Raw genomic sequence first — 23,509 nt, forward strand, 5'->3', positions numbered from 1 at the left:
AACAAAAGAATTTGTGGCCATACTCCCAAGTCCAGAGGCCAAGCCTTCATCTAATTGTGTGGGTCTATGTTTCTTGCATACTGAACTTGCAAACACTTCAGAATGTAACTGAGATTACTGATGCTCCTGGCATCAGATTTTGGTGGCCACTCTAACCACACTGATTAAGAAAATACATATTTTGTAGTGAGAAGAGGTATTGTTAACTGTTTGCTCTATTGTAGATCCAACTCACTTCCAGTGAGACTCCTTGAGACAGTGTAAATCCTACAAATGATACTGTCCTTTCCTTTGTAGTCCAGACTTTGCCTTGGTTATGAGCTCAAATCTTCAATACCACTTTGGTTTTGGCTTTTCTTTGGATGGCTAAATAGCTGAGTACCTTTTTCAGCGTTATTCTATACATCCCTGAACTTGAACAGTGATTCTGTGAACACATAGGTTACTATCCTAAACAATAAGCCTGACAACCTAGTATATACACTAAACATGTCACTTGAATGTATTGATATCTGAATATACACTTTAAAATATAAATAAGTATCCTAAAAATCAAAGTCCTCAAGGGCTTTAAATTTGGAAACTTTATCAATTACTTAAAGTACAAATATATATATTTATATTATTACAAGAGTAAATGATGCAGTGATTAATGATGATTATAAAAGCTGTTAATTTAATGCACCAAGACAATTTCTAAGGATTTTCAAATATTAAATACAAAAGGTTATAGAGTTATGATTCATATCAATGTTACAAGAAAATGTTGGCTAGACAACTTTAAGAATAGTGTATCAATTTCGAGTCAAGAGATGTTTGCAAAAATTTCAAAAATAGTATCAGACAGAATAATAGAGATTAGATTTTATCATCATCATAGTTATAATCTTTGCAGAACTTTTAAAAATTAGAATTCATAGCATCAAAATAATCTTTAAGAATTGTATTTTAAATTTTGTTATTTAACTTCATTTGTATTATGAAGTTTTTGAAGAAAAAAATTCCTTTTGAGAATCTTTCACTTATGTGAGGAAGAATTAAAAGTAGAATATTAATTTGATCGACTCAGATTTTGGAATTGTTTTTTCATGTTCTCATACAAACTATTCAAGCAAGATGGAATATCTGCTATTACATATGCTATTACATATTTTTGCGGGAACAAAATGAAGACTTTTTACCATACTTGGTAGATTACAATGCTAGCCTGGCAGGACTTACTAACAATGAATGATTACCTGCAAAAGATGTTAGTTGGCTGCTTAAGAAGAAACCAAATTGGGCCGGGGACGGTGGCTCACGCCTGTAATCCCAGCACTTTGGGGGGCCGAGGCGGGCGGATCACGAGGTCAGGAGATCGAGACCGTCCTGGCTAACACGGTGAAACTCCGTGTCTACTAAAAATACAAAAAATTAGCCGGGCGCGGTGGCGGGCGCCTGTAGTCCCAACTACTCGGGAGGCTGAGGCAGGAGAATGGCGTGAACTGGGGAGGCGGAGCATGCAATGAGCCGAGATTGCGCCACTGCACTCCAGCCTAGGCAACAGAGCCAGACTCCGTCTCAAAAAAAAAAAAAAAAAAAAAAAAAGAAACCAAATTGACGTGTCCTGAGAGGGCAAGCATTTCTCACATGCTGGCATTAAGATCCTCCTGTCATTTAAATTCAAGGGAGATTTTGGAAATTATAAGCACATAATGAAAACTGAGTAGGAGGTTAAAATATTGGAAGTGATTTTTTTTTCTTAAAACCAAATTTGTGTTCCTCTGCCACATTTTTAGATCCAAAGCTTAAAACATTAAATGTGTTTGTATAAAAGAAGTAGTTCATGAAAAAATATTAAATGTGGGCCGGGCCCGGTGGCTCACACCTGTAATCCCAGCACTTTGCGATGCCGAGGCAGGCGGATCACAAGGTGAAGAGATTGAGACCATCCTGGCCAACATGGTGAAACCTCGCTCTACTAAAAATACAAAAATTAGCTGGGCGTGGTGACCACTCCTGTAGTCCCAGCTACTCAGGAGGCTGAGGCAGGAGAATCCCTTGAACCCAGGAGGTGGAGGTTGCAGTGAGCCAAGATTGCACCACTGAACTCCAGCCTGGCGATAGAGCGAGACTCCATCTCAAATAAATAAATAAATAAATAAGCACATGTGAAAGCAACGATTTTCTAATTTTACTTTTTATTGTGAAATTTTAAAAACATACATAAAAGCAGAGTGAGAACAGTATTATAAGCCCTCTTGTACCCATCTCCTAGTATTTATAATTATTAGCATTTTGTCATTCTTCTTTCTTCTAGCCTCCATCCATTAATTTTAATCTTAATTATTTTTTCTGGAGTTTTTAAAATAAAATTCTAGATAACAGACAGTTTCACCTATATGAGTGTCCACAAGAATTTCTAAAAAACAAGGGATTTTTAGGAAACATAGCTCAATACAGTTATCACACTAAACAAAAATTTCTAAAGGCCTTAAATATTTAGTCTGTTCAATTTTCTCCAATTGCCTTAAAATGTCTTTATGTTTCAGTTATTAGTTTGTTCAGTTGCTTACTAGTCTGTTCAAACCAGAATCCAAAGAAAATCCACATACTGTATTTGTTTCATGTGTTTTTTAAGTCTCTTTTAATCAATAATATTTCACCTTCCCTTTCTAGTTTTTTTTTTTAATGTCATTAATCTATTGAAGAAACTGGGTCATTTGACTTTCAGAAATTTCCACCTTCTGAATTTCCCTGATGGCATATGCATAGCGAAGGGCACAACAATCTTAAGACCTTTTCTGAAAATAATCAGAAACATCTTCTTGAAGCAGTACACAAAACTTTGTATCATAAGCTTTTCTTTAAATATGTATCAAAAGTATTGGCTGGGCATGGTGGCTCATGCACGTAATCCATGTAATTGCAGCACTTTAGGAGGCTGAGGCGGGCGGGCGAGTCACCTGAGGTTAAGAGTTCAAGACCAGCCTGGCCAACATGGCGAAACCAAGTCTCTACTAATAATACAAAAATTAGCCCAGCGTGCATGGTGGCATGCGCCTGTAATCCCAGCTATCCGGAGGTGGAGGTTGCAGTGAGCCAAGATCGTGCCACTGCACTCCAGCCTGGGGGACAGAGTCAAACTATGTCTATAAATAAATAAATAAATAAATAAAGTATAATCAGGAAGGACTATCTTGTCTGGCCTCACATGCATGATTGTGTCAGCTTCCAGAGATCACCTGAAGCAATTTCCTGGGTATAAGATTTCTGCTACATCCTCCTCTCAACCTCTACACGTTGCCATGCTCCACAGATCCATCTCAGCTCCTTTTATCCTTCTGTCTACATTTACTCCTAAGGTAATCTAATCTAGTCCTGTGGCTTTAAGTATCATCTAGTGTATGCTGACTGCTTGAAAAATTCATAACTTCAGCTCTACCATCACTCCTGAATTCTAAGCTTTTATATCCAACTATTCATTTTAAAGTCTCACTTGGATATCTCACAGATATTTCCAACATAAAATTTGTGAAATGCCTACCACAGAATCATTGTACCCCTGCACCCTAATCTGCTCCCACACCAATCTTCTCCAAATCCAGCAAATAATACCATCTTTCATCCTGTTACTTAGATGCCAAATCTTGAACTTCTTAACTTCTTTCTCCTTAGTCCCGCATCTAATCCATTAGTATACCTTGCCAGTTCTACTTTCAAAAGATAGTCTGGCTGTGTTTAAATCTCCTTCAATCCTATTATTACCACACTGGTCCATGCATCACTATTTTTCTCAGCCTCTTGGATTTCTGCAATGGAATATCTGTTATTTTCGCTTTTATAGGCATTCAACCATAATTGTTCACTCTTGTTTGGCTGAAATTCATTTTCCTTAAAGTAGTTTGAGCAATGTGTAAGACAAATCAAAGAATAGAAAACAAAGATGTAGTAGAGTGGATTAACAAAGCTGAAAATGATTTAAAATGATAACAAAATAGACAAACCTTTGGTAAAATTATTCAAACAAAATTGTAGAAAGCAGAACCTTAGAAAAATGAGGAAAAAAATGTTGATAAAGCTATAAATAAATACAAAGGACCTGAAAAAGTAAGAGAATAATAAAAATAAAAAGTTTGTGCTACAAAATAGGAAAATGTAGACATTATGAACAATTTCCTAGGAAACTATAACAACTAATTAGACTCAAGGAAAACAGAAAATATGAGTAGGTTTATTGAAAATCATACAATGGGATACTACTTCACACCTAATGAGATAAAAATAATCAAAGAGTCAGATAATCACAAGTGTTGGAGAGGAAGTGGAGAAATTAGAACCTGTATACATTACTGTTTAGGAATGTAAAATGGTACAGCTGCTTTGAAAGACAGTTTGGCAATTCTTAAAACTGTTAAACATAGGCCAGGCATGGTTGCTTACGCCTATATTCCCAGCACTTTGGGAGGCTGAGGCAGGTGGATTGCTTGATGCCAGGAGTTCCAGGTGGCCAGACCAGCGAGGCCAACATGGTGAGACCCCATCTCTACTAAAAATACAAAAATTATCCAGGCATGGTGGTGCACACCTGTAATCCCAGCTACATGGGGGGCTGAGGCACGAGAATTGCTTGAACCCAGGAGGCGGAGTTTGCAGTAAACTGAGATTGTGCCACTACACTCCAGCTTAGGTGACAGAGCAAGACTCTGTCTCAAAAAAAAAAAAAAATTGCTAGACATAAAGCTGTCATAAGACCCAGAAATTTCATTTCTAAGTATAACCACAAGAGAAGTGAAAGTGTATGTCCACACAGAAGCTTGTATATGTTTATGTCGCATTATTCATAAAGGCCAAAAAGTAGGAACAACCCAAATGTCCATCAATGTCAGTGGATCAAAATTGTGGTATACCCATACAATAAAATATTATTGGTAATAAAAAGAAGTGCAGTACTGATGCTCCCTATAACATGAACAAACCTTGAACACATTAAAGCTAAGTAAAAGAAGTCAGTCACAAGAGACCACGTTATATGATTCCATTTGTAAGAAGTGTCCAGAATAGACAAATCCAGAGACAATTAATGACATACTAGTGGTTGCCTAGGGCTGGTGAGGGAATAAAGCATGGGTGGTAACGACCAAAAGGTATGGAATATTTTTGGCACTATGAAAATGATCTAAAATTGACTGTGGTGATGGTTGTACAATTCTGTGCTAAATGCACTAAATATACTAAAAAAGTACTAAAAAATCATTGAGTGGTACACTTTAAATGGGCAAATTATATGGTATGTGAATTATATCTTAATAACAACTGTTACCAAAAAAATCAGACGTCACTTTTTGCTTTTAATACTCCCACAGCTTCTCATTTTATTTACAGTAGATTCTAAACATCTTGCCTTGTTCTTGCTAATCTCTCATCTTTCCGTCTTGCCCCCTATACTCCAGTCAGACTAGCCTTCTTTCTGCTTCTAGAACCTCCCAAATGTGTTACTACTATAGTATCTTGGAATTAGCCTTTTCTTCTTCTAGAATGTTCTTGTCATATGACTTCCCTGGTTGTCTGCTATCACACAATTTCACCTTTTCAACTCCCAGCACCTCCTCTAGTTTGAGGAAATCCTCATTTCTGGCCCTCCCTTCCAATCTTTCCAATATGTCTTCTGAATTCCAATTTGTGATCAACCAAGTTTTCTACATATTTGTATTGGCGGGACTTCCTGAAAAAAATGTCCTTGTAGAGCCTGGACCCTCCAAGCAAATTTTACATTTTCTTGAGGCTTTCTCTCTCTGTAGACATTAAGTTGTACACAAGATTTTACAACTTTTTTCTTCTGTTATAGTTGGAATTTAAACACAAATTACAAACAAGTTATTGGCTTTTAGTGAAATAATCTGAAAGGCTTATGAGTGGGCACCTAGCTCAGGAATGCTAGCATGGTCCCTTTTGAGAAAAGGCATGGTTCTATTTAGCCCCATAAGAAGCAGGTCCCCTAACCCTCATTCCAAAGGCAGCCTTGCCTAATGGACATGCATTCTGCTCTTGCTCCAATTTACTGTGCTTGCAGTTCAAGTTGCTTCTCCACCTTTGGACTGGTTGATGCAGCATCTTGGGAAACCACAAACTTCAGGGGACACTTAACCTCTAGTCTTCTGCCTGGAGTAGGGAGAGCTATAACATTTGCTGTGTTTTTAAACTAAAGACCCTTCCTTTTGCTTCTCTACTTTCTGGGCCTAGGAGCATGCAACATAAACTTGCTTTCAATCGTATCTTGTGATTCTGATTCTGAATGTGCTCAGAGTACAAATGATTGCTCTAGCAACTGGGAAACCAGTCTTTAGTCAGAAAAAAGTTGTATTTCACTATCCCATATCAGGTGCCCTTCACCTCTTTGTTGTAACTGAAGTCTGGTAGATTCATTTTGAGGTAATTTTTGTACGTGGTTTGAGGTGGGGGTCCCACTCCATTCTTTTGTAGGTGGCTGATCAGTGGTTCCCAGGACCATGTGTTGAAAAGACTATTCTTTCCCCATGGTATTCTTGGCACTCTTGTCAAAAGTCTTTTGAAAATAGACACATGGTTTTATTTCTAAACTTTCAATTCTATTCCATTGATGTATATGTCTATCTTTATGCCAGTACCACACTGTCTTGATTACTGTTACTTCATTATAAGTGTTGAAATCAGGAAGTGTGTGTCCTCCACCTTTCCACTTCTTTTTCAATATTGTTTTGGCTATTCTGGGTTGTTTCTTTATATGTATAGCTTTTCTTTTTGTGTACATATAAAAAACACACATTTTTTTCCTGTTATGCTGCTTAAATGTTTTATATTTTTGTTGGAATTTATTTTCCCTACTGTACTCTACTGATGATTGCTGTTTATGGGAAAGCCATTATTTTTTTCACTGATTTTTAAATAGTACCAAGGCAACTCTTTACTGCTAGCAGTTGTTTTGTTGATTCTCTGTTAGGCAGTTTTTATTATATGCAAATAATGGTCTTTTGTGTCCTTTCCTTTTTTATAGCTACTATTTCTTTTCTTGCCTTTTAGTATTGGCAAATATTGAATAATGGTGGTGATAGTGGCAGCCTTGTGTAACCCTGGTTTGAGTGGGGATGCGTCTATCTTTCCACCATTAAGTGTGATGGATACATCATTGAACTGCATCTTTAAGGGATGCAGGAACAATTCAGATAAAGTGAGAGGAGGAATTATGAGGCTTTTGGGGTCATTTGGGAGGGGGCATTCCTGTCAGAAGGAGCAGCATGAGCAAAAACTTTAGGTTGAGGGACATTGTGTGGATGTGTGTAGAAAACAGTAAGTAATTAGGTATTGTTGTATCATAAGTTAAAAAGCAGGAAACAGGGAGAGAAGAGACTGAAGAGTTGGCAAGGACCAATCCTAAAGGGCCTTGATTACATTAAGAAGTTTGGATTTTATTTTTATTTTTATTTTTCGAGATGGAGTCTCACTTTGTCACCCAGGCTGGAGTGCAGTGGTGTGATCTTGGCTCACTGCAACCGCCACCTCCTGGGTTCAAGCAATTCTCCTGTCTCAGCCTCCTGAGTAGCTGGGATTACAGGCACGCACCACCATGCTTGGCTAATTTTTGTATTTTTAGTAGAGACAAGGTTTTCCCATGTTGGCCAGGCTGGTCTCAAACTCTTGACCTCAGGTGATCTACCTGCCTCAGTCTCCCAAAGTGCTGGGATCACAGGCGTAAGCCACCGCGCCCCCCCCGGATTTTATTCTTTATATTTTGGGGAACTATGAAAAGATTTCAAGTAGGGAGGTAATATTGTCACTGAGGGACAACATCACAGATAGTTTCTTTGTTAAAAGAATTTTGATTATTTTCATGGCTGCAACATGTTCAAATCAGATAATGAATCATTTGTAGTTCCTGAAACACACCAAGCTCTCTGGTACTTCTTTGACCTTGAGGCCATCCCTTTTGTCAGAAATGCCCCCATACCCACTCCAGGCCAGATAAAACACGAATATGGGTCTTTTGCATCAACTGCTGTCACACCAGGCTGAATCCTAATTATCTACTGCCACTCTTCTGAGTTCTTTGAGGGCAGGAACAATACCATTTATTTCTGAAACCTATTGGGGTGCATAACGGAATAAATGAATAAACAAATGAGCAAATGAAGTGTGTTGGCAGGGAGAGTAATGCAGAGGAGCTTAGAGAGATAAGGTCACAAAGACGGTTAATCACAGAGTTAGTTAAAAATCTGATGCCTCAGGTCTCTCTCTGCTCTTTTCCTGTGCCTTAAAGTTGCTGAAGTTTACAAAGGTGCTTTATAGCTTGTGCAGTCCTGATGCACGGAAAAGCTTTATTTTATTGTTTGACCCAGACTTCCTAGGCACCACCCCCTCAACAGAGGTAAGCTATGGAAATTTTAACCTCCCGGTGGGGCTTGCACTTCTTTTCACCCACTGTTTACTGCTGAAAGCCTGAGTAGCTGTGGGCCATCTTTCCGGAGAAACTAGGAAAAAAAATGTGTGGAAGGCAGCAAGCCCACGATGTAAGAAAAAGTGTTGTAACTTAAGCCTCCAAGTTCAATGATGATATCGGTAAAATGAGTTTGAGTTATTTTGTTTTTTGTCTCTGTCACTCTGATGCCCGGGCTGGAATGCAGTGGTGCCATCTCGGGTCACTGCAACCTCCACCTCCCAGGTTCAAGCCATTCTCCTGCCTCAGCCTCCAGAGTAGCTAGGATTACATGGGACTGCCACCATGCCTGGCTAATTTTTGTATTTTTAGTAGAGACGGCGTTTCACTATGTTGGCCAGGCTGGTCTCAAACTCCTGACCTCAGGTGATCCATCTGCCTTGGCCTCTCAAAGTGCTGGGATTACAGGCGTGAGCCACCGCACCCGGCTGAGTTTGAGATCTTTTGACCCCACTGTTTTGATTCTGTGTTTAAGCATACGAACGTTTAAATCTATTCTAAATTAACACTAAAGTACATGTCTACAAAGTGTTTGCCAGAAAAAACTTCATTAAATAAATTTAATATTTTTATTGACTTTCTGCTCATAGTGGTTAATTCTTCCAATTTTTTTTCCATATTTAGTTTACTGATTACTGTAGGGACCAATGTTTCAGTGATGACAAGCATTTTTCATATCAAAATTCACTTTTGTATCTACATTGTTTACTGTCTTCCATGGTCTTAATCTCTGCCAGGCTCAGTTTTCTTGGGTCAATGTTTTGCAAGATCCAAATTTTATCACTTTTCCTTCTTTGATAATTTTTTAGTTAAATACAAATACACTGTCAGTTTTAGTCATTATCAATTACTCTGTCTTGTTTTCCTACCAAATTTAATTTTCCTAAGTTAATTTGGAGTTTTCAATGTTACTGATACAATCTGATCTTCCAATAAGTCCTGTGTGCAGTTATAGCTGTTGCCAGTATTATTATGCTGGTTGTTTCTTCTACTAACCTTTCCATGAATTGGGTATAAGATAAACAGTTCGTGTTTACATCTGGAAGCAAAAAGCAAAGACCATTAGTGGACAAATGTGAATCTGGGCACTTGGCTGGTTCAAAATAACAGAATCAAAACATCATGCCTATGGCAAGCTTGTTGACTTTTTAAGGATCAGAAATCTTTGCTTTGTAAATGTGACAGTCTTATGATTCTTACATTTTCTTTTAATCTCCATTTTGTTTTATCTTAAATTTATTAAAACTTCTCTGAGAAGGTAAGTTTTCCTCAGCCCTTCTAAGGGATTTTCCAGCTAGTGGTCTCCCTCATCAAGTTCTACTCTGTTGAATTCCTTCGGGGTTGGATTTTGTTTATAACAATAATTTTACTCTTTCCGAACGCCCTTTTAAAACGTCACACTGAGATCCACCAGAAGAGTAAGAATAACATTAGGCTTGTTTTTATAATTCATCCCAGACATCCCAAGTGAGAATTTAAAAAAAAATTTCTCATTTCTATTTTCCTTTCTCAAAAACACATTACAAAAAGATTGTAAAACAAAGTCTTGAGGGATTGATTATTCAAGACAGGCGGTGAAACTCTAAGAATCCAGTGGAATCAGGACAACCCAAACTTCCTTTGTAGAAGAGCATTTGCTATTAAGAGTGCTTAAAATATCAGAAGACTAGAGAGAGGAAAGAACAGATCTTCACCACATGCCTGTGACTTATTCTTCCACCCTGCACTAATCTTACAATGTGGGCTGCGGTTGGTCTAAAGCTTAAATCAACAAGTACTGTAAAGGTTTTAGAACAGTGCAGACCACACAGGAAGGTGCTCAGCAGGTACTGGCAGAATACTGTAATAGTCCCTGTAGATAAAAGCCACAAACCCTGTCCCTAAGTAGCTCCTTTTGGTTGGAGTGACTGACAAGCAACAATTACTTCACAGTGCTTATTAAGGGCTGAGATAGGGGTTAGCTCAAGTGTCTGTGGAAGCAGACCAGTGGGTCTCAAACTTTTTTTGTCTCTGGACCTCTACACAATATTTGTTACCACAAATAATGTATTTATGAAAAGCATATTTTCCAAATTAATAAAAGGGTGATATCTAAAATTTCTGCAGATTTCCTCAATGTCTGGCTTAATAGAAGATGGCTGGATTCTCTTATCTGTTTCTGCATTGAATCAGCTGCTATATGCTGTTTGGGTTGAAGGGTGGGAAGAAAATTTGGCCTTAGACACATGCTTCTGGCAAAGGAATGGAGGCTCTTCTGAAAGGTCTTGGCGACCCCTCAGGGAAACCTGGGACCATATTCTGAAGACTGCTTACTGGATACCAAGAATGTTTCTTGGAGGTAGCAATTTGAGTCCTGAGGTAGATCAGCCATGTAGGGTGAGGGTAACGGAGGTAGTTAATGGTAAGGCTGCTGTGCCGAGCCAGCACAGATATTTGGGCAGAGGGGCTCATCTACTCCATCCTATTCTACCATTCTTGAACTCACAGTCAATTAATAAAAAGTACCTGGGGTTGGGGAGCTGCGCATCAATATTATATTAACTGTGAAGCCTTAGTGCTTACTACGGTCGAGAAAAAGCGCTCCTCTGATTCGCCCCTCCCGGCGGCCCGGAGGTGTGAGCTAGAAGCCCGCAGGCGGTGCCGCGTCCTCCGAAGACAGGGAGGGGCGCGGCAACGCCGGGAAGCGCTGCAGCCCGGGGCCCCACGGAGGCGCGGCGCTCGAGGCCCTAAAGCGCGCAGGCGCGGCAGCGACGCAGGCCGCGGCCCCCGGAACGGTAAACAGTGGGGTCACGTGACACGGCCCCTCTCCAGCTCCCGCGCCGCCGCCGCACGCCGATGGCTGCGGGGTCTCGCGCCGTCGCACGGTCCCCACGCGGCAAGCGACCTTCGGGCTCAGGGCGGCGGCGGCTGCAACGAGGATTAGGAGGGCGGCGCGGAAGCCAAGAATAGTGTCGTCAGCAGCAGCCATTTGGTCCCAGGAGGAAAAGAGGCTGTGGCAGCGACGCCGACGTCCTGCGCGTACCCCCTCTCCGCGGCACCCACCGGGCCCCCTCCTCCTCCTCTTCGGCGGCGGCAGCGTCCACCATCTTCCTCTTGCTGCCAGTGGTAGCGCTCGTCTGGCGGAGCTGGGTGAGTTGCGGCTGTGGCCGCGGCCAGGGAGACGGGCAATCCTCCCCTCCCCCATCCCCTTCCACACGCACAGCGCCTCCGCGGGCCTCTCCGCCCCTCCCGCGGCGGACTCTCCGCGCTTTTCTCCCGCGCAGCCGAGAGATCGCCTCTCGGGCCTCTTGCGCAACGTCCTCGGCCTACCTGGGCCGCGCCGCTGCCGCCTGTGGACCATTTGGACCGCGGGCTGGGGAGGGAGTCGCAGCGACGCGGTCGCCAGGCGGAGGGTCGGGACCACGGCCTCTCTCCCGACCACTGGTACCCAGCCGTGTGCCGCGAGGGCGCCCCGCCGCCGCTGAGGCGCGGGCGCGCAGGCCCGAGGCACGGCGGGCGCTGCCTGGAAGGCCCGTCTCGCAGGCCCCCGGATCCGGCCGTTGGGGCCTCTTCCTTCTCAGGGAGCCCCAGCATGGAGCTTTGGGCCTTGGTTTCGGGAAACTGGGACTGGCCCTGGCTGCTAGGCTGCTCCCTGCTGCTGCTTTTTGGAGATGAGAGTTGCTGTTCCATTTATCCTCCAGTTACCGCGCGCTTTTGTGCCCGGGACTCAAACTGTGGACTCCTTTTGCTTAGTTTGAAATGAGAAGCCTAGACTCTTGCCTTCCGATAATACATGTAATTTAATGAACCACTTGTCGATACGTACGTGTTAATGGTGCTAAATAACTGATCACCTGACACGGGGGGCGGGGGCGGTGCGGAGAGTAGAAAGGAAGAGAATGTTGATATCGCGCACGGAGTCCTGTGTCCCTCCTTTCCCTCAGGATGTGTTGCCGGGTTAGGTGACCTTTTTCCATCTTTGGGCTTTTAAATGCCAATTCCTAGAGACTAGATTGGGGTGGTTATTGTGCTTTCCAGTAGTCAGCGTAGAATATGTTCATGGATTAATGTTAAGTGGCAACACTGCTTTAATATTCTAGTCCTAATCTGCATTACATGTAGAGAAATTTAATTTAAAAAGAATAATCGATTATTGAGGCTTCTCTAAATACTAACTTTACTATCTTATTTTAAGCTAAATTTAAAAACCAATGCAGTAAACTCTATAGGGAGTACTTAAACAGTACGTTGTTGTATTTAGTTACTATTTTGGGGTCGAACTTGTCTTCCCTTTGACAAAATGATTGTTAAAGACCTAACAAAACTACGCCTCCATTATTCATTTTTCGATTCCTGAATGAAGTGTTTGGAACTGTGAAAATATTTGTAGAAAAAGATGTATGTTTGTGATAGAGCGACATGTTGAGTCAAAGCACCAGAAACTTTTCTATTGTAGCATACTTACGTTTTTGAATTTATAGCTCCCTTCCACAGCACAAAAAGGTGTTGTGTAAAGATTATTGTTATTTTAAATAGTAATTTTAAACTTTAGTTATCACTTAGCCGTTTTCCCCACTAATTTTTCTCTTCATTCATCTGTTTACTGGCTATACATTACCATAATGATTCTTTCCTTCATCATCATTGTCATTATCACTGTTATTATTATTTTACAATACATACTTCATTTTCTGGTGATAGTAGCAGAGTTTAGTGGCAGACTTTTAGGAGTGATGATTCCTCTGATTGAGCCACACAATCAGTCCTGCAACGGGCTACTTTTATGTAAAAAGATTACAACTTTAGATTTTAAGCTTTTTCAGATAGCTGTACTCGGTAATTTGTCAAAATGATAAAAATGAGCCAGTGATGGGACCAAAGTTTGCCTCTTATTTACATTTTTTATAGGTTCATTTTTTGAAGAATAGAAAAATATAGTTTATTTTACTGCTTTTGCATACACGTGAATTATGCATTTTCTCTTGTTGGGATAGACTTCAGATAACTTTATCATGTTGATCTTATGGTATACTTATATGTTGCATAATCAGAAAAGTCACCTCTGAGAAGTGGTCTATGTAAATGTAGGTAAAAAATTGGTTTGGTCAGATGCACATTTCAAGATAGAAAAATCGAAAGGAATTTGTCTTTAATCATTTCAAACTATGTTATTAAAATTTAAATTTTATTGAGTATTGGAATCCATTAGGAAAGTTGACAGTCTTTGACTTATGTAATGTATTACTTATAAAAGTTGGGAGGCAGCAAGTGGCAATTTGGAGTATTGCAAAATCAAGAGCTTAGATTTTTTTCATAGTATAAGGCCTACTTGGAAAAACTGGTGAATGAAAATTATACATACAATTCTGTGTTTCAGTTACTGAAATAGATGATGTTTATCTTCCTTAACATGGTGGGATGGTGTTTGCTTTTTTGATACATTTTGCCTTCTTAAGATCCATTTAAATTTCTCATAAAATCCTTTTTACATATGTTTTTTCTGGAGATAATAACTTTTCTGTTTTTTAGTGAGATAATGAGATTTTTTGGTCAACATTTAGGTTTGTGTATTACAAATACATATTTCACCACACAGTGTCAAGGAGTTCAGGATTCTTAGGGTGCTGATTTCTAACAGTTTTTATTCATCCACATTTCAAGAATTCTTTCTGACAAGTGGCTGCTGGATTTTTTTCTTTTCTGGAAAAGTACATCTTGGGCTCTGTTTCTCTTATTTCTTCTTGGAGCACTCTCTCAGAATTCTGGAGTATCTTCAGAAGGATAGACACTTTTTCAACTATAAAAATTGCTTGGCAAACTGTTAGACATTTATGATACTGTTGCATTTTTGAGAACACAGTCAAAAAATATTCTTTAATTGTTGCCCTTTGATTACACATGGAAAGATATTGAGAGTATTGATGTGATTAAACATACATGAGACCCTGAGGCTGTTTCTATTCTCAGTAAAGATATTATAGTCTGGGAAACAAGATTCATTGACATCTGATGTTAATCAGTGTATTAGAGTTAAAGGGGAAAATATCAAGAGTTTTATGAGGAATTGCTATATGTGTGGACTTGACAATTATTGTCCTGCATAATGTGCTTAATTTAGACCATTTTTAATGGTATTTTAAAATTTTATGACTATTATACAGTGAAGAGTGGATATAGAGAAATAGTTCAGTAAAAATTTTAAGATATTTCCAGAAGTTTTAACCTGTTGGCATAATCTAACTTTATTAGACAGTTTCGAAGAGCGTGGTAGATTATACAGAAAGGCTGAACTTTAACATTTTAATTCGTTTGTAATTTGCATGAGCTGGGCACATGAAAGCATAAAGTTTTAGACTGAAAATAAATGGAAAAGTTTGTAGCTGATAAATTGCTTTTCCTCCAATGATGTTCATGTGCATTGAGGCTTACATTTTGTTTTTTTTAAATGTGTAGAGGGTGGCTAAGTGCATATTCCTGTTTTATTTTGGAAGAAGGATGAGTCACTTTTGTTTCTAGCATTTTTTAAGATTTCATTAATGATATATTAAAAGCATAAAAATTAATGTGTAGAGTGCATTATAGAGTGTAAAAGTGTAGGCTCAGGAATCACACTGAATGGGTTCAAATGTAGGAATATTGGGTATGTGACCTTGGGCAAATTATGTAATTATCTGGGTCTCAGTTTGCTCTAATGAGAAAGGACTAATAATTGCACCTACCTTATAGGGTCGCTGTGAGGAACTAATGAGATAATGCATACAATACACAGGGCCTGGCATATAGTGTGTGCCAATTACACGTTAGCTTGGGTTGTTACTCCCTAGGCCATAGTTTTAATGATGAGCTAGGTCCACTACTTTGGTGGTTTATTCAAATTCCTAATGTTTATAATGTCAGTTATGATATAATGCCAATATAGTTGTAAACTTTGAAGTTAACTCTTTCTTGTTGCTGTTGGCTACTGTAATTCTGCGTTTGCCAGTTTCAACATCTTCAGATCCTTTCCTAGGGACTTAGGTCTGCTTTGGTCTTAGTTGTCTTTGTGCAGCAGACACTTTGATATCTTCTTTTTACCAGATACATTTAGAAAAGTTATGATCCTTGCTTTCTTTAATGATGTCTTGCCAATAGATTCTAACTAATGAAACTGAACCAGAATTTGAAGTGGGGGTGTAGAGTAGATGACTAGGTTGAATTGCTTCGTAGAATGATACTTTGTAGTATTGTGTCATACCACATGGCCTAACCACTTACTAATTTTTGACTCTGTCCTCGAAGGATGGATAACCCATGATTCATCTTTAGTGTTGTTATATCATAGTAGTTAAGAACCGACCTTAGTGTAATGCAGAGTGGATCTGAGTCCTGGCTCTGTCACTTATTTATTTTGTAATATTGGGTGTAACTTTGCTAAACTTTAGCCCCTCTCTTGTAAATTGGGGATGATAGTACCTGCCTAATGGTTTGGTTGTGAGGATTAAATGGCATGATGCATTTAATTTGTTTAGCACAATGCCTTGCACACAGTAAATATCCAGTGAGTTTAACCTTACAAACACATAGGGTAGTTGTAAGCACATTGACTCTTAAATGAAATTTTCTGGATTCAGATTTTAGCTCTGTTCTTCCTGTAGGAGATGGCTTAAACAAACAAACAAATAAAACCAAACAACTTTTAGTTCCATCACCTACTATGGCAAATTATTTAAACTCTTTGATCCTAATTTCATTTTATTTCAATTTTTATATAATCAGGATAATAATATAAGGTTGTTTTGAGGATTAAATGAATTAAAAAATGTAGAGCTGAATTTCTTAAACTTGACTGTTGACATTTTTGGCTGGATAATTTTTTGTGTGTGTGTGGGGCTGTCCTAGTGCATTATAGTATGTTTACTAGATGCAAATAGTACCCTTTCTAGTTGTGATGACCAAAAATGTCTCTAGACATGGCAAATGTTCTCTGCATGGGCATACTCACCTCTGATTGAGAATTATAGATATAAAGCATGTAGAACAATGCCTGTCTTGAAGTTTGAGCACAAGAAGTTTTGTTTTATCATTACTGGTAGTAGTTTTGTTCTTCTACTGCTACTGCCTATTAGGAATTTGTTTTTAGTAAGCATGCCTGATGAAATTGCTTATTTTAAACGATGGTGTGGGGGCTGAAGGCATCAAGTGCGCTCCACTTTTAAGACCTTTGTACTTCTGGGTCTTTGTCTGGATTGCTCTTTGGCATTTATGCATTGATCACTACCTCACTTGAGATTTTGGTTCAAATGTTACGCTGTGAGGCCTTCACTTACTATCATACATAGACCAATCCCCCATCACCACCACCATCACTATTGCCTTGTATAACTTTTCTTGAGCGATATTGGTCTCCTGATATATTTTTGCTCCCCTCACACCACTCCCCTACACACACACCCACAGACACAAATGTAGACTACGTGAGAGACAACTTCATCTTAGTATATAACCTCTTTGGCCTTTGATAGCTTTAGTGATTTATTTTTGGTGTGTGTGTGTGTGTGTGTGTGTTTTAGGAAATAATAGGATAGAATTCATAGGTTTACTTTGAAGTTGTTTTTAAAAAGTTGGGATAGAGAATTTTAATTTGCTGTTAAAGTGAGTTTTTGTAAAGTGTAATTTTTTTTTTTTCGAGACGGAGTTTTGTTTTTGTCTTCCAGGCTGGAGTGCAATGGTGCGATCTTGGCTCACTGCAACCTCTGCCTCCCAGGTTCAAGCTATTCTCCCACCTCAGCCTCGGATTACAGGCATGCACCACCACACTCAGCTAATCTTTTTTGTTTTCAGTAGAGACGGGGTTTCGTCATATTGGTCAGGCTGGTCTCGAACTCCTAACCTCAGGTGATCTGCCCGCCTCGTCCTCCCAAAGTGCTGGGATTACAGGTGTGAGCCATGGCGCCCGGCCTAAAGTGAAATTTTTTTTTGCTGTTGACACTTTCTAAATCTCATCTTTTTGCATTCTATTAATACTTGAAACACTTGAAAAGCAATTAGGCTATTTTGTTAGTATAAACTAAACCTGGCTTCAGTATAATTCTCTGAGAATTACAGATGAAACATATTTTAAAGCAGGAAATATCTTCGGACTCAGATTAAATTTTATTTGGCAAATTAGTACTAATTATTTTTAGTTGTATTCTGAGTCTTTATAAATGGTCCATCAGGACCAAACTCAGCCATTCATGATTAAGACATGCTGTTCCCTTTGCCTAGAATATCCTCTGGACCATTAGGATCCAGCTTACACATCATCACCTGCCTAGCCTTTGTTAGCTTCCGGAGTTTTACCTTCCTCTGTGAAGCCCTTCAATACGGCACTTAGCATTTTGTTGTGATGTTTATATGTGTTGTATTTGCTTATATGTTTATGTCGTTTTGAATTGTGAGTTCTTCGACTTTCAGATGGGTTCATTTCACTAGACTTAAAATGCTTTGTAGTAGATGCTTAACACATGTATGAGTAAATGAATAATTTTGAATTATGCAGATTATTCACTTATATACTTAGCTGCATATATTCTGTTGTCTGTAAACATGAATTTACCCAGAAACAATTTCTGACTTTAACATGTATATTCCCAAATTACCAATACGGATTTAATTGGATATACACGTATCATTAGCCATTTAAAATACACCCTATATAGGCTTATTATGTTTTAATTATTTAGAATGCCAGTAGATGGGCTTCCTATGTTTTATTAAATTTAGAATGCCAAATATAGGAAAGCATTTAAGTAAAATTTTAGTGTAAGAAACAGGAATTTGTTTAAATTAGACAATTTGTTTAATTAACAAAGATACTAAATTGGCTCCTAATTTTCCCCCTTAATTAGATCTGATTATCTTTGTTAGCCACATTACTAGGTATCCCAGAATATTCTTAGATTAGTTTTTTTAAGACTTTATTTTGTAATAATTTTATATTTATAGAAAAGTTGCAAAGGGTGTGTAGTGTTTGTATATACTCTTATCTAGTTTCCCTGATTATTAACATCTGACATAAAGCTAGTGCTTTATCAGAACAGAGATTATTATTATTGGTGTATTACCAATGATAATGGTAAATTACAGACTTTATTCTGATTTTACCAGTTTTTTTTTGCTACTGTCCCTTTTCTGTTCCATGATCTAATCCAGGGTACCACAATGTGTTTAATAGATTACTGTATCCATTACGAGTGAGTAAATATTTCTACATTTGGCTAATTTGTTTGCCTGTTTAGCATTAGAGCTATTTTATTTTTGAGACTGATCACTTTATATCTGAAACTGATTTTTAAAAATGAATTATACCTCCAGTAAATGTTACTTTCAAGGGAGTTCTTTTGGATGGCTACATACTGTTCATTTTTGGCATTTTCTCTTTGGAATTATCTCCAGAGCCAGTTGGAACCACGTAAGAAAAATTATTCTGACTCATTTATAACAATTTTCCTTAAAACGTGTCCCATGAAACACTAGGATTGTGATTTGTCCTGTGGAAACTGTCTTCTTTGGACTCACAAATGTGATATGCTTTATTACTATGTTCTTAGAAGATTCCCATTTTCATTAGCCTACTAAACATGTCTCACACAATGGTAGCTGCTTAGTAAACATTTGATGAATAAATAAACGGTATCGTTAAAGAAACATAACTTCAGTCTGTCTCCACTTGTGACTGTGGAAACCTTTTTCCTGATAATGCCTGTTTAAATCTGGGGAAGCATACTTCATAAGTCATAATAGTTTTGACTTAAAAAGGTTACTGGAAAACTTGACCCATTTTATTTACAATATGCTTTATTTAAAAAAAATCGATCTTCAAGAAATATATTACAGGCTCTGAAGCCACTTTCAGTAAAGGAGTTTTAGGATGGTTTCACTAATAGCAGTATTATTGAAAACAAAAAAAATTGCTCCTTTAGATGACTAGTTAGAATGGCCTGGTCTTCAGTATAGCTATGGGATCTTGAGCTTTGTGACCATAACTTCTGAATGTTGTGAATGTTCCCATCACTTGAAAGCTCACAGCATATAGTTGGTACAACAGGAAGACCTCATAGGAAGTTTGCAGAATTTGCTGGCCTCATGTTGCTATGGTAACAAGTGCATTTACTTTTTCAGTAGATTCAGTATACCGTTTTTTGAAGGAAGGTTAGCCATTTGTTTCTAGGGCTGAAACTGCCTTTTTTCTTTTTGATTGATCTGAGAAAAAAGATTACTAATTGGGATGCAACTCTCCGAAGAGGAGGTGGCTTTGGCTTGCTGTATTGGATTCCAGTATGTTCAGATAAATGAAGTCATTGGTAGTTCTACTTAATTTTGTAAACATTTAGTGAATATTTTCATAAATTATTTTTAATTACCAGAATTTAATATACTAAAATTTTTTTGGAACCTAAAAACATATTGGGCGTAAGTATTGGTGTTGTATGATAATTGAGACTTTCTTTGGCACTGAGATGATATAGTGGTAGGGAATTCTTAAAGGAACTTGTCCTGAGTTTTCTTCAGCATTGCTAGCTACAATTTTCTGTCAGTTGAGAGAATGCATGTAAAATAAGCAGCAAATCTGTAAAGTAGTTAGCATTTTCTTTCAGTGCTTTATTAACATTTCAGTGTAAATAAATGGAAAAAAATGAGAAGAGATACTGAAACTTCTATTTAGAAGGACATTAACTTTTGTGAGAGAGGAATTTGCTTATTTTTTTAAAAAAATTGAGGTATAATAAATGCATTCATTAAAAATGAACAGATTTCGTGAAACCATTATCACAACCAAGATTTAGGACATTTCCGTCACCTCTCAGGTATCCACCTGCCCTTTTGCAGTTCATCCTTTCCCTATTCGTGGCCCCAGGCAGTCACTAATTTGTTGGATTTTTTTTTTTTTTTTTTTTGGGCACAGGTTCTGGCTCTTTTGCCAGGCTGGAGTGCAGTGGGTTGATTTCGCTGCAACCTCCACTTCCCGGGCTCAAGTGATCCTCCCAACTCAGCCGCCCGAGTAACTGGGTCTACAGGCACACGTCACCACACCTGGCTAATTTTTGTATTTTTTTTTGTGGAGACGGGGTTTCGCCTTGTTGCCTAGGCTGGTCTCCAACTCCTGGGCTCTAGTGATCTGCCCACTTCCCGAAGTGCTAGGAATACAGGCATGAGCCGCTGGGCCTGGCAGGAAAATTGTTTTTAAAGAGCCCTTAATGAGTCAGATCATCCCAGCCCTTAGCTCAGTGTGAAAGGGTAACACTTATTAATGGGTATGGGCTGTGGAGCTTGAAACCCAGGCTAGAATTTTGGCTCTGTTTTGTGACTTTGGGGAAGACATTTAAATTATTCAAGTGCATTTCTTAAAATAATGCGAGGATGATAATAGACCCTGTTTATTATTGGGGCTTAAATTATATAAATGTTGGTTAAATGTTTTGTACAGTATGACATATATAACTAGTGAATGTTAGCGTGTATCTGAAATTCTTCTCTCATTTTTATAGGGGGAGAGAATTCAAGACTAGTTTGAGGAAATTTTGTTAAATTTGGAGCTAATCTCAAAAATCGTAGAATTAAGGAGCCCAGGATGTTATAGGTTAATCACTGGGACTTTTTGTTAAATTAATATTAACTTTTTTCGGTTGACTTTCCACCCCCTAAAATATGTTGATTCAGTTTTCTCTCAAACTGGTTTAACTTAATTGTTTTAACTTTTCATAATTGAGGCTCCTGTAGAGCTTTGAAATGACTTTGCTGAGCAATGTAGGTACAATTCAAATGGGAGACTAACTTGATACTTGTATAGACCACACGTAACTAAAATAAATCTAAATACATGATGTAGATTGTTTTTGTGTCATTTATCTTGTTTTTATCCTAAAAGGGGGCCTTGAAAAAAGGTGTGTTTGTGCACATCTTTGTGTGTGTGTGTAGTCTTTTAAGTTTTGATTTGTTGGGTTAATAGTTTCTTTTTCATTTTCCACCTCTTCCCCCACAATAAAAGCCCTTTGTCTATATATATTACCTTTCTTTAAATAATTTTAATACTTTGTAAATAAAACAAGCCTACTTTATGGTTTTAATAGGTATGGGATAAAAATTTAAAATATTTGATTTTAGCTCTTTTATGTGGACTTATTGTAAAAGCAGTGTCTGATGCTTAATTTGTGAAAAGGTTGTGGTTAAAAACAATTGTTTTTATGCTTTAAGCCATGTAATTCTTTCGTATGTGTCAAGTTAATGGACTATATACATAGTTTTTTTTTCCTAAAAATAATGAACTGAGTAAACATTTAGTAGGATTTCTGGTAAAGTGATATACTACATGCATGATGAAGAAACATTATTTAGTAAAGATTCGTTCTACATTTCCAAATGTATATTCTAAAAACAAGTGAGGATTTTTTTTTAAACAACAATTCAGAAATACCTTAAGTGTGTTCTTAGACTCAAAACTATTAAAATAATTTGGTATTAGGTGATTTTCAATTGATAGCTTTATTTCTTATGGTATTTTTTTTGTCTTTCTATAGGGCTGAAAGACACACAGAAGTCTTCATGGATATAGTTGATACATTTAATCATTTAATTCCTACTGAACACTTAGATGATGCCCTATTTCTAGGATCCAACCTGGAGAATGAAGTCTGTGAGGATTTTAGTGCAAGTCAAAATGTCTTAGAGGACTCGCTGAAGAACATGCTCAGCGATAAGGATCCTATGCTAGGATCTGCAAGTAACCAGTTCTGTTTGCCTGTTTTGGATAGCAATGATCCCAATTTCCAGATGCCTTGTTCAACAGGTAATTCTTACTTTTTTTTTTTTTTTTTTTTTAGTCTGCAATTTAAAATAAAAAAATTTTCAGCAGCTTTTTCTTTTTTCTTTTTTTTCTTTTTTTTTTTTAATGAGGAGGGTAGTAAATTTAGGGTTATTTCCTTTGAATTTAGAGCTTCTTTTCCAGGCATCAGAATTAAAATTTAAACTACATTTTCTTCCAAGGAGTGTGGAGTTATCCTCAAGGATATTATGGATATAGGTAGGGTGACCATATAATTTATTATCCAGTATGGGACACTTACTAGAATTACAGAGAGTACTTTAATAATTACATTTGACAACAGGTGTAAATTGGGACTCTTTAGTAAATAGGGATTGCCCGGCAAATTGAGACATGTGGTCACCTTAGGCCTGCTGGAGTCGGGGGATGGCTGAATTGACCTTTCTCAGCATACCTCCCAGCCCCTGAAATATTTACATTGTTTGCTCCCATTTCACCTCCTTTGGTATTTTGTACATGTATCTTAAAACCAGAGAAAGAACTCTATACCTCTGCTGCCCTGGACAGTAAACACTAGCCACATGTCACTTGCAATGAGTCTGGTCACTTGCAATGAGTCTGGTCCTAATTGAGATGTGCTATAAAATGCACATTAGATTTTGAAGACTCAGTATGAAAAAAAGTTAAAAAATATTTCTTCAATTTTTTTATGTTGCTTATGTGCTGAGGTGATATTTTGGATATTTGTGGTTAAAATTTATGTCACTTGTTTTGGTTTTTTTGCCTTTTTAAAAGTGACTACTTGAAAATTCAAAATTACATACGTGTCTTATATTTCTGTTGGACAGAAAAGGGTCTGTAGTTGAAGTAACTGAAAGACTGAAGATAGTAATTTTCTGTAAGGCTAAACTATTCTTAATAAGAAATTACTTTGTCATGTTAATGTATAAAAAACAGTTTTTCTTTTATAAAGCAGAGAAAATATTACTGTAAACGTTGTGGCAATTACTAATAGCTATTCTGTGAGTAAAATTATAGGTAAAGGTAAAATCAGCCTCCCATGGAACAGTAAGGTTTTCCCTCACCATTCCCTAGAGTAAATAGTTCTCAGGTTTATGTGATGTTGGTTTGTTTTTCATTGACTAGACTTTTTCTCCTGTACAGTTTGTTCGGCATATTTTTCATTTTTTAAAACATTTTCTATGTATATTTTAAATTTAATATGGCAATACTTAATGTTGGGAATAGGTGGTCTGCTGTTGGCCCTTAAGTTTGTCAGGTTACTCTGCCTGAGGACC

The 23,509-nt window shown here is 38.0% G+C and overlaps 2 protein-coding genes across 8 annotated transcripts in view; one reads left to right on the forward strand and one right to left on the reverse strand.

Moving 5' to 3' along the window:
• Positions 1 to 9,004: 9,004 nt before the first annotated feature.
• Positions 9,005 to 11,880, reverse strand: LOC112209479 (uncharacterized). The gene is made up of 2 exons (XM_054685927.1): positions 10,955 to 11,880; positions 9,005 to 9,488 (listed from the first exon to the last, which is right to left on the reverse strand). Exon 1 carries the CDS (start codon positions 11,787 to 11,789, stop codon positions 11,070 to 11,072), a length of 720 nt encoding a protein of 239 aa, XP_054541902.1. The 5' UTR covers positions 11,790 to 11,880; the 3' UTR covers positions 9,005 to 9,488; positions 10,955 to 11,069.
• PHF3 (PHD finger protein 3) overlaps positions 11,094 to 23,509 on the forward strand; it is a 79,150-nt gene continuing 66,734 nt past the window's right edge. The window contains exons 1-2 of one of the 7 annotated variants that reach the window (XM_003317887.7): positions 11,094 to 11,578; positions 21,967 to 22,235. In XM_003317887.7, coding sequence (XP_003317935.1) covers positions 21,992 to 22,235 — 244 coding nt within the window. In that variant the 5' untranslated portion in view covers positions 11,094 to 11,578; positions 21,967 to 21,991. Of the gene's footprint in view, positions 11,579 to 11,660; positions 12,251 to 21,966; positions 22,236 to 23,509 lie in introns of those variants that run through there. The other 6 variants (XM_063813134.1, XM_063813132.1, XM_063813135.1 and 3 more) reach the window with 6 other exon arrangements.

Source organism: Pan troglodytes, chromosome 5 (assembly GCF_028858775.2).
Source record: "Pan troglodytes isolate AG18354 chromosome 5, NHGRI_mPanTro3-v2.0_pri, whole genome shotgun sequence".
Lineage (NCBI taxonomy): Eukaryota > Metazoa > Chordata > Mammalia > Primates > Hominidae > Pan > Pan troglodytes.

Bases quoted from the DNA above. Each gene is read 5' to 3' on its own strand.
- LOC112209479 (XM_054685927.1), bottom strand. From the start codon at position 11,789: ATGGTCCACAGGCGGCAGCGGCGCGGCCCAGGTAGGCCGAGGACGTTG.